The following is a 12,267-nucleotide window of genomic DNA, read 5'->3' as shown; positions in this document are numbered from 1 at the left end:
TTTTTTTGTTAGAATACTGTAATGAATTTGTTGATAAAATACTTTCTTTAAAACAAATAATCATTTCTTAGGCTATTTTAGTCCCCTCCCAGCTTAAGAACAAAAACCACAGTAATTATCAGTAAATCTCAGCATCGACAGCACATCAACAGTATTTATCAGTATTTATCAGACTCCACAGTAAAGACGACAGTGATTATCAGTTTTTTTATCAGAAACAACTAAAATTATCAGCAACGACAGTAAGAATAACAGTAAATATCAGTATTTATCAGCAAGAACAGCACCGTATCAGTAATTATCAAACATTATCAGTAAAATTTGGGATTCTCAGCACTTTTTTCGTCCAGTAGTGTAAGGTCCTTCGTCTTCACGGAAGACCTTATAGTGATTCTACTGTTTCTAATTATTATTATTTTTCCGCCAAAATTTTGTGCACGCGATTTCTCAAAGACTATTTGGTGGATTTGGATGAAATTTACAGGAACAGTGTGGTGTAATCTGAAGTTATCTTATCCGGGAGGAAATTTGAAAACTCACTTCCGGTTCCGAGTTACGGACGAATTTCTGATTTCAAAATGAGATTTTGTCCACGGATAATCTCAGGAACGGCTAAATATTTCAATGTCAAACTTTCAGGAATTATAGATCGTGATATATACTAGCCTGGTCGCTACTTTTTTTTCGTCTTTGGCACTTTCGATCGCTCAAGGAAGTGATCATAGAAATCAAAATTTTCATCTTTTCCTTTTTGAATCTTTTCTTGCATCACACGGCGGATGTGACCGGTCGGAAGGGGATGCTCACTCCTCCATGGCACCTGATCCCACCTCTGATGTTTGGAGGTCCATGTTTGCTCTGCTCCTATTTTGTATTGTTTAATGGACTTTTGAGCTTGAATACTGTTCGTTATCTCCATATATTTCATCACGTTATTGCATCTTATTTGTAGTTTCGAAATATGTTAGTCTCACCGGAAACAAAAATGACAACTTCCGGTTATAAGAGATTAACTACAATATTTGAGTATTTGACTTTCCCATAAATAGCTTTTATAGATAAAGTATTTGAAACGATTTTTGAGTATGTTATTCAGACTGCAAATTTCTAGAGTTGCATCAAATATCTTTGTAAAATTCACTTCTGGCCTCGCGTTTCCATGTCCTAAAAATGAGAACTTTCCCGAGTGAAATCTCTGAAACGATAAGAGATAAAGACACCAAACTTATATAAATAATAGAACTTGAAGAGTAGGCAAACCACTTGAGTTAAGAGCGTCAGCTGTCACTTCCGGTCGTCACAGGAAGTGATCAAAGAAATTGAAAATTTCAGCTTTTCTCTTTTTAAATGATACTTGCTTCAAATAGTTAAATCTCTTTCACAGTTTCAATATGTGTTGGTTTCACCGGAAACAAAAACGACAACTTCCGGTTATAAGAGAAAAACAACATAATTTGGTTTTTTAACTTTCCTATCAATATCGCCTATAGATAAAATTTTTGAAATGATTTTATACAATTTATTAAGACTGCAAATGTCTGGAGAAATTTCAAATATCTTTGTAAAAATCAGTTCCGCTCGCGTGCTTTTCTGTCCCCAAAATGAGATTTTGTTCACGCAATTGCTCAACAACAGAACAAAACTGTAGTCTAAAACCTTCAGGACTGATAGTCAGTTATCAGTTCCTCTGCATCATGTGAAAATTGTAAGTGGCCGTCACTTCCGGTCGTGACAGGAAGCGATACAAAAAAGTAATTTTTTTAAGTATGTGTGTTTCAACCGATATTTTGGACTAGACCGAAGTTAAATATGTCATGGTCATGCAAACTTTTTCCGCCGAAAGTGCCAGCTGATAAACCAGAAGTTGTTTCAAACATGAGGATTTTTTATGTAAACTTGTAGTGATGATCAGTTATGAATAATTTAGATGCAAACAAAATTTTTATTCGTTTGGAGCATTTCCGGTCATGAAGGAATTCTACCCACCTATTTCATCGTGATATATTCCATAATAAGCATTTCTTTAAAGTGCGTTATTTCCTCTGTGCGTCACTATTACTAGCATAAAAAATTAATAACTAAATATGTTTGCTTGCATACAATAATACATGGATGGAGAACTGGACGGCAGACCTCTCGTTGCTCGCAACGAGTATCTAGTAATTATTATTATTTTTCTGACCATCTTATTTTGTGCACGCGATTTCTCAAAGACTACAGGATGGATTTCAATGAAATTTACAGGAACAATGTGTTGTAATCTGAAGTTATTTTATCCGAGAGAATTTCTGGAAATTCCTTTCCAATGCCAAGTTACGGACCATTTTCTGAATTTAAAATAACATTTTGTCCACAGATAATCTCAAGAATGCTAAAAGATATCAATGTAAAACTTTCAGGGATTATAGATCTTGACACATACTAGCCAGGACGTGACTTTTCGTTTGTCGTCAATACTTCCGGTTGTTACCAGATTCGAATTTAAAAGGTTGATTTTTAAAAAATAACTTTGATTTTCAATATTTTTTTGGATAGTAGTAGTGTTAGTAGAGGCACTTCTGAGAATGCTTAATGTATAATTTGTTTTTAGATTGATGAATCCAAACTCTAGATATTCGCATTTCAAAATTTGAAGCGGGACTAAAATGGCGGCTGTCTTCGTAAACTCCGACGAGCAGGTCGGCACTCGGAGCTCCTTGGATGGCTCGTTCCCCGCACACTAACCTCGGACGTCAGTGTTGTTCTACCATGTTGCTGATACAGTCATGTGATCTTGTTTGAAATTCCTCCAAATGTTATACCTTTCAAGTCTGAGTTACTTTGAAGCACGCCCAACACTATGTTTTGCTTTCAAAGATTACTTACATGATGTTGTGATCAAAACCAATATATAAGGAAGAATTCCACAAGAGAAAAAAATGCTTGAAGAACTTTATGCAGAGTAAAATATAAATGAGTTAAAAGTCAGTTTCCGGCTTAGAAATGTAATCGATTTGGTGCATATTTCTCCACCAATCATTTCCAAGGTTTGTATGGAGCGTAGCGGAGTCAGTAGAGGATTGCCGATTGGCAGGTCGGAGTTCACGGAGACAGCCGGTCGTCTTGTTGAACGAAACTACCATAAGGATCAATGAAATATGAAGGAATTTTTGGATCTGACGGATTATGAAGTTGATAATCTGTCTTTGAAAAACATATATACTCTGACCTCATAGTGCAATAAAATGAGTAATTTGTACGGTACATACAATAATATATATGAGAATGGAGACATTCAATAGAACATACATTTCAAAGAAAAGGCGAGAAGATTTACTCGTGACATTTGGTGCAAAATAATGTATCGTGACTCTTCTTTCATAGTAGAAAAATGGTCTGATGCAGAGGTGCAGAAAAATATTACACGGACAGGTTTGTATGAAATACGGGAATATGGAATTGCATGGAATAAAAAGTTGAATACACAAAGAATAAAGGAAGTAAACAGTATCATCAGTTCATCAGTGATAGATTATTTGTTATTTTTTAAACTTAAGTAACGAATTCCGATTTGAATCTGCTTGCACAACATTTGGCTAGCTAGCTCTCAATCTATAATTCCGCACTATATATAAAAAAAACTTTAAAACTCCCTGACGCCCGTTACTTCAGGCAATGATAGAAAGTAAACATCGATGATAGCCGGTAAAATTGCGCTGGTGTAGTGGTTTCCAATTATTACGAATGCGATCTGGGTTTAATCCCGAATTTGTTTGCTTAAATTTAGGTTTTCATCTTTATAAATCATGATGTTGAGGTTTTTTTTGTAAGAGATGATGGAACATGATTTTTAAATTGGCGAAGGGACCTTTTCATGCGTCGTCGTTAGTTCCGGTCATTTTTTCAACTTTAACATTTTAACATTTTTCTGTAATATTTGTAGGTTAAGAGAGCCTCTTTTCAAAATACTAAATATATAATTTGTTTTCGAATTGATCAATCCAAACTCTTAATATTTGTCATTTTCACTTTGAAGCGAGAGTTGAAATGGCGTAATGGTTAGCGCGTTGGATTTTCACGCTGACGGCCAGGGTTAAATCTCCAGAGTGTCTGAATTTTTTTTCACTTGTTCAGCATGAATTTACGTTTTTTTTTTTTTCAAAATCGGATGGAAGATCTCTCATTGCTCTCAATGAGTTTCTAGTTTTTATTTATTTATTAATTTTTTTTTTTTTGCTTTCAAGACAGTCTGAATCTTAATTCTTAATGACAAAAGGGTCCAGTCTTGTATTCCACCATATTTCAAGTTGAAGACTACACCTTGTATTTCCTACAAATATACATCGACTATTGCTTAGAAACTTTTTAATTACAAGAAAACTCTACAGGCCTTGGATATCGAATATCTGAAACATAATCATCCGTGTTCTTGTTCTTCTTCACCCTATAACTATAGTCCTGCGGGATACAGACCTGTTTACCCAAATTAGTGTCTCTCAGTATTTTTCATTAGATTTGTCAGTGAGATTTGGCATTTGCCCGTACGATTTCACATTTCATCGACTGTACATAAACTATATTTCTGATTACCAAAACATGGTTTAATAACAAAGCAAAACGTCATACACTGCTCTCATTTGAGTTATTTCTGTCATTTTTTAAACCACCGCGTTTTGGCAACTTAAATGTTTGAAAATTTTCTCTTCTTTAGCGATTTAAAATCGTCAAACTGAGACATATAACGAACACTAATTGATAAAATCCATATGAACGGATTTCCGTATTTTCGTTATAGCAAAACGTAAGACGTATTTTGGACTGAAAATCCGTACAAAATACAGCGAAATCGTAAAAGTAAACAGGTCTGTGGACATGTTATTATTGGTGATGAAAATATAGTTAACAATGAGGACCTTAGATCACTCAATATTAAGCAATATGAAAACCATCTATCCTTCTGTTTTCAATAATTCAGAAGTGAACAAAGAATTAGATAGATTACAAGATCAGTATGTACTGGTCCCAGCTGACAAAGCAGGTAACAACATTGTCTTTGTTTGTAAGGCTCATTATATAAATTGTATTTTAGAGGAACTTGGATTTAATTCTACAAGTGGTAATCCACCTTATACCCATAGCCCTTTCTAAGGAGAAAATTCTTCAAAATCATATTCCAGCAACCAAAATGAATTTGAATTACCATATCTATATTAAATTCCGAAACTTCTTACAAACAAGATACATAGCTGGTTCCAGTAATTGTTCTTCCAAGCCTCTTTCTTTACTCCTCACTAAGATATTAACAGTAGTGAAGGAGTAACTTCAAGAGTACTGTGCAACAATATATTCGAGAAGTGGTGTAAATCATATGTGGATACTAAAGAATTCCAAGGAACTTTTGGAACATTTGAAATCACAAAATTTCACCAAAGTCAACAACATAAAAACTTATGACCTTTCAACTTTATATACAGCTATTCCCCACGATAAATTAAAGTCCATATTTTCTGACATCGTTGGCAACTGGTTTTTCAATAAAAATGGAACTCGTAGTTTTACTTACCTTGTCATTGGTCATTTGCAAAATTAATTTGGTTAAAAAACAATCTGATTGTACACACAAGTACTCTGAAGTTGACATTAAAAAGATGCTCGATTTTCTGATTGACAATATCTATGTAGTTTTTGGAGACCAAGTCTTCCAACAATCTATTTGAATCCCCATGGGTACCAATTGCGCCCCGTTATTAGCAGACCTATTTTTGTATTCATATGAAGCAGAATTTGTTCAAAATCGTTTACGTGAAAAGAAGAAAACACTTGCTGTGGCCTTCAACTCGACATTTAGATATATCGACGACGTATTGTCAATTAACAATGGTTATTTCCATTCTTATGTCGACACATATATCCCGGTGAGCTTGAGAAAAAAGATACCACAGTCTGACACATCTATTTCATGTTTGGATATTTTATTAGAAAAAGACATTAATGGTAATCTAACAACAAAGCTTTATGATAAACATGATGACTTTAACTTTTCACTCGTCATCTTCCCTTACTTATGCAGTAATATATCCTTATCACCTGCATATGGGGTTTATATCTCTCAGTTGATTCGATACGCCAGAGCATGTTCTACGTATTACCAATTTCTAAAACGAGGTAGGTTATTGACAAACAAGTTGATGAAACAAGAATATCAGCAGTCTCGCTTAAAGTCATCATTTCGTAAGTTCTATGGTCGGTACAATGACCTTGTCAGCAAATATAATCAATCATTAAGTCAAATGCTGACTCGCTTTTTTCATACTGATTGTTAGTCCATTATTTACACACTGAATTGTCGACGGATTTTTCCGTTATTTCAAGATCATAACTAGGAGCACACGCCGGGTGTGACCGGTCGGCAGGGGATGCTCACTCCTCCATGGCACCTGATCCCATCTCTGATGTCTTAGAGGTCCGTATTTGCTCTGCTCCTATTTTATAATGTTTAATGGACTTTTGAGCTCGAATACTGTTCGTTATCTCCAGATATTTCATCTGAAATAAAAATGATCACTCCTTCAGCTTTGAATATCCTGTGCTCTCCTTTAATATTCAATTGTGAAAGTACTTTTTGAAATGCCAAATTTTGTTTGCTGCCAATTTGATCCTTTGCATCAATTCCACTTGTACCTGAATGATGTAGATTAGAAACCAACAAAATATGTTTAAAGAGTGAATTTTAGCATTTGCAAAATCAGGTATTTTTGTCTGTGATTTATGTAGAATTGCTGTCTAGTCTAGTTAAAAAACAAAGAATTTTATTCGAATGGATCATATTCATCTAAAAAAAAAATGTATGGCACGTTCAGACAAAACTATCTTATATAAGCGTTTTTTAAAAACAATATAATATATATAATCATAAAAGTAATGTCAAAATTGACAAGGATATAAAAATAATTTAGCAGATTTTTATTTATTCTAATTGAGAGTACATCGTACCACAGATTAATGAGAACACAATGTACAAAAATTTTGCTTGCAAACAGGTTCGGAGTGGGCAACTGAATATAATAAATAAATTTTTACGTAACAGTGATATACATGTTAAACAACAACATAGTGTGTTTTTATGTATTACTAGATGAAATCCCGCGCAAGCGCGGAGAATTGAATTTATGCCACTACCGACAGAAAAATTCCGATAATACATATTTTGTAGTTTCTACTGACAGCTTGCAGGCTTATAGCAGGAAGAAATACTATGTTCAAAATCCCGCATGAAATAGATGTACGTCTCCCCCCCCCCTTTTGTAAAAACTTGAAAAATAAAATTGTTAATAGACACTTTTTGTGAAACCTGTTATACTGTGTAATGGCTATTTTACTTCAGATGCTCTTATTTCATTTCCGGCAAGGATAAAAGCAGCGAATATGCATATTTTACTGATAATTTGATTATTTAAAATTTTATTTATTATTTATTTATTTGTAAAAATTCATGTATGTACCTTATTGACATGTGAAGAATGTACTTTACTTTTTTTTTTTACATATCAATAAGGTACATACAAATATAACCGAGACCCAAGTACCTGTGTAAAAATAAGCTCTTAACGCCCTATGAATAGGCCGAGTATATGATACAAAAGACTGTATTCAGAAAAAAAATGAAATGTTTTGATTAAAGCCCAAAATTTAGAGCTTTAATTGTATTTGAACAATATCTTATTCACTAATTTTCTCTTTTCATGTAAGCAAGTTTATTATGAAGACAAATTGCACTCCAGGTTCGTTGCCACGATGCTCTCAGTGAGGAATATATACAAATTTTACCGATAAAATTATTAGGAATTAGTCTTTCGATATATAAATATATTCACAACATAAAGTGTTATCAATGATTTATTATTTCAATGACCATTCACACAAAAGCTTTTTTATGCCCATTCAGTTATAATCGAATCGTTTTTGTTTTTAACATCGGGCTCGATGCTATATGATGTTTTAGAAGCTTCCGTCAATATTAAGATTGGTGATTGACGAAAATAATTTGCACATTTCCTTTTTTAATAGTTATCACAACCTATTTCTTTTATATCATTTAAATCAAGTTTTAATTGAATAATTCAGTGATGACGTTTTATGAAATAAATAAATGATTGCTTGCTGTCAGTTTCATTAAAAATTGCCAGTTACTTAGATCCGCCAACCGGAACCGCCAATGTACTTACGTTTTTGCTATTTCATGGCTGTTTATAGAAAATGAAAGTAGACTTTTAATTTAACATACGATACTTACTATGCGAGTGAAATCTAAAAATAGTTTATCTTGTATCTAGTGTATTCATAGAGAAGTAGGTAAGAACTCTCGTGCACCCATTTCGGAGTTTATTTGCAAAATTTATTAATTTATAAGTATATATGCCTAATAGTAGTCAGGGTTTGATACCTAGTGCAGTTACTTATTAAGCTTGTGCACTACGTGTCAAATCCTGACTACTATTGGGCATCTATAGTATATTATTTGGGCATAGTATATGCAAAACACAACACTTAAATAAATGGACTAACCTTGATCACAGTTTGTTGATGTCCAACCTGCAGTACAACCGAGTGAACAATTTCCAGTCACGTGATCACAAATACCACCAAAGCAATGCCCACAACTGTACATACAGTTTGCACCATATGTATTATTCGAACACTCTACAATAGTTGACGTCAAAATTGTAAATCTGAATTGCTTAAAACTACATATTTAGCTTTTTGAAATCATAATCATTGTAAGTTGAGTAATCTTTACCATCTGTGCAGTTTTCTCCGGTATACCCAGCTTTGCAAATACAAGATCCATTGATAGCGTTACACTGTTCACAGTTTTCAAAGCAGGGTCTGCAGGGGCTACCATACTGATTTCTAGGGCATCCTAATTAAAAAAAAATATGCGTAAGTAATCTAATCATACAAGATTACTTACCTCTATCCGAATCACAAAATAATAATACATGTATTTATTTCTTTAGTCTTTTTTGGCCATATATATTATCCAATATTTCTTCTCATTATAATCTTTTTTTCTAAAAACAATGACTTTGTAAGATTGCCAATTTAACTGGAAGGAAATTTTGAAAATTGCTTTTGTCATCACTGGCGGATTTAAGGGGGGGCGTGGGGGGCGCACGCCCCCCTAAAATTTTCAAAGTATGATATGACTAATATCAATAATGCAATACTTTGGTATATAACAAACCAATACCGCTATTTTTGTGCCTGGTTTTACTCTTAAAATACACGAAAATCCAGGAGCTTCCGGGGGCTTCGCCCCCTGGGCCCCCTCTATTCAAAGTATGATATGACTAGTATTAATAATGCCAAACTTTGGTACATATAAACTAACCAATACCCCTATTATTGTGCCTGGTTTTACTCTTAAAATACACGAAAACCCAGGAGCTTCCGGGGGCTTCGCCCCCTGGGCCCCCTCTATTCAAAGTATGATATGACTAGTATTAATAATGCCAAACTTTGGTACATATAAACTAACCAATACCCCTATTATTGTGCCTGGTTTTACTCTTAAAATACACGAAAACCCAGGAGCTTCCTGGGGCTTCGCCCCCTGGGCCTCCAACAGGGCTTCGCCCTGGACCCAGTTATCCACGCCCCCCCTAATTACAAATCCTGTATCCGCCCATGGTCATAGTTCAAGATCTCCTCCAAGGAGACTGATTGATTGTTTGTTGTTTAACGTCCCTCTCGAGAATTTTTCACTCATATGGAGACGCCACCACTTGCCAGTGGAGAGCTGCAAATTTTGACCTATACTGGGCACTCAGGGCCATTTTGCAGTGAGGGATCTGTTTCGTGCCAGCACCTTCTGCGACACGGGACCTCGGTTTATACGGTCTCATCCGAAGGACCGGTCTCCACATTCCACAGTGGGATTCGAACCGGCGAGGTAAGGATCAACTCCTTACTCCGCGACTCTAAAGCAGACGCTCTAACCACTGCGCCACGCGGGCGACTACTCCAAGGAGAAGAGGGGTGTCTACGTAATACTTTATCAGGCACAGCGCTTAATCAAAATATAAAACTTCCATAATTTGATTATATTTTTGTATCTCTTATTCCCTTAAATGCCTACTTAACACATGTTAAGGCATATTTTTGATTATTTTGATATTTTTTTATTGAATAGTTTGTGGTTCGAACTAATCATTTGTTGTACGAGTCATTTGTGTTTGAGATTTTCGCCATACTCGAACGTGAATTTCTTGTTCATTTCAATCCCCTGCTATCTACAGTGGAAGTTGTTAAAAGATTTTTTTATGTGAAATTACTTGCTTATTAACTCGTTTATTTGAGTGTTAATTACTATTGATGCTAACCTTGGCATATTTGTAAACGTTGTAAATTATGTACGGAGTAGGGTGCGCAATTATGAACATAAGTTTTTGATTAATGTATTGTCATCTAAAAATTTGATCTATATATACATATGGTAATGTTTTTCGAAGTAATACGCTTTACTATCACAGTTTTAAGTATTTTATTATTATTTATTATTATGTAAAATGTAATCTGCTTGCTTTAGTTATAAGCACACCTTTTAAATACATTTTTTCTATGCAAAGCCATAGCTGTCATGGAGTTTTCGTAATTTGTTGAAGCTTTTTACCATATCCATATGGTTAAATTTCTGCTTATTAAAGGTAATTATTGTGGCAGAACAACACAGCTTGCAAAAAAGAGAAGGTCTTACCGTTTATTTCTACTTCACAGATGGAGAGTGAGGGTCTGAACGTTTCTGTGACGTCATCAACCGACAAACTGAACCACATAAAAGAATTGGAAATTTGTGTTGGATATGGAATTATTATAACACTAGAGGAAGAGGCAGGTATCGCTCTAATCCCAGAATACTGGTACTGTGATGCACAGTATCGACATGTGTTATAATTGAATAAAATGGATGCATTGTCTGTCATGATAAGAAAAAAAAAACAGAATTACAAAAAATAAGCAGAGGAATCAAAAGAGCAATGTCTTTACAGCTCATTGATAACATTGCCATACCTTTATTGATAAAATAAAATCGTATATCTTTAAAGTTGTAAAAACGCTGTAGATGTACGTTTAAATAATAGCTCCTTCCAGTCCTTAAAACTGTGCAGCTTGGCTGTGAAGTAAATCCATCGAACAAACGATAGGAAGATGGATTATACCAATGTTCATCATAGTAATGCATGTTTGAATATGTTTGTAAAGCCACATTTTCGGTATCTACAAAGAAAAATTACAGCTTCAAGTGTTAAAAAGTGAGAAATTTGTGTGGAATTATATAATATGCCGTTCTTAACAATTTTAACAAACTGTTCTTTTGGCACCCTGATTAGAATTAAACATCTTCATTAATCTCACACCAGTAAAGATTGAGCTGATTACATGTAAGTTTCCATACACTGTACATGTATTTGTTTTTCGACAATGTGAGAATAACTAGATGTCATTGAGATGTTGACCATCTCAACGGCTCCAATCTTTTTTGTATAGTTCATTGGGATGAAATGGACTTGTAAAGAAATGTATTTGGAGCTTGACCTTGACTTACATTTTTACCCATGGACACTCCTTAGGAGAGATATAAACCAGATGGGACCACAGGTAGAAAAGTATCTCTATAAAGATTTAACAAAGATTGCTATTACCTTGAATCTATAAAATTGTTTCAAGGTCACTGCATACCAATAATGTTTGAGCACATTATGTATAAAATATATAAAATACAAGTCAGAATATGCCAACTGGGGAGACAATAAGCATCACTACACACTCTCTCTCTCTTCCAACAGGCAATCTAGGAGTTACGCTCAGGAGAGTGAGGCAAGGGGAAAGAAAATATGCTTCAAACAAGGATTTAAATCGAAGATGTTTTTGACTTTGACCTTTGATTTAAAAATTTGTCAAATCGCTGCACGTCCTCTTTCTACAAGCACTTTATACTTGCAGTTTGTACAGCGAGTCAAAGGAAGAGAAACTATGCTCCGGACAAGGATTTTACAACATATTTTTTTTACTTTAATCTTTGATATAATTGCCTTAAGGTCAATGCACAAACTCTTTCCAAAAGCACTCTATGTGTAAAGGTTTGAAAAGTTTAAGCCAAGTAGAGAAACAATACGCTCCGGACAAGATTTAATGCATGTTGATGACTTAGGAAATTGGTTCAAGTTCACTGCAATCTCGCTAATCATGGACACTCTATTGGTGAAGTTTGAGACAGTTAGAGCCAAA

General features: G+C 34.4%; 1 protein-coding gene across 1 annotated transcript in view; it reads right to left on the bottom strand.

The window, feature by feature from the left end:
* Positions 1–10,804, bottom strand: part of LOC133180185 (protein draper-like) — a 51,646-nt gene extending 40,842 nt beyond the window's left edge. Inside the window, exons 1-3 of the mRNA XM_061314750.1 lie at positions 10,736–10,804; positions 8,777–8,899; positions 8,545–8,679 (exon numbers count right to left, since the gene is read on the bottom strand). Of these exons, the coding sequence (XP_061170734.1) occupies positions 8,545–8,647 (103 nt within the window). The 5' untranslated portion in view covers positions 8,648–8,679; positions 8,777–8,899; positions 10,736–10,804. The remainder of the gene's footprint in view (positions 1–8,544; positions 8,680–8,776; positions 8,900–10,735) is intronic.
* Positions 10,805–12,267: the final 1,463 nt, after the last annotated feature.

This window comes from Saccostrea echinata, unplaced genomic scaffold, assembly GCF_033153115.1.
Source record: "Saccostrea echinata isolate AGI-Se365-2 ecotype Australia unplaced genomic scaffold, CSIRO_AGI_Sech_v1 ptg000006l, whole genome shotgun sequence".
Taxonomy (NCBI): Eukaryota; Metazoa; Mollusca; class Bivalvia; order Ostreida; family Ostreidae; genus Saccostrea; species Saccostrea echinata.
Note: the sequence above shows the minus strand (reverse complement) of the source record. Positions and strands in the feature narration are given on the sequence as shown.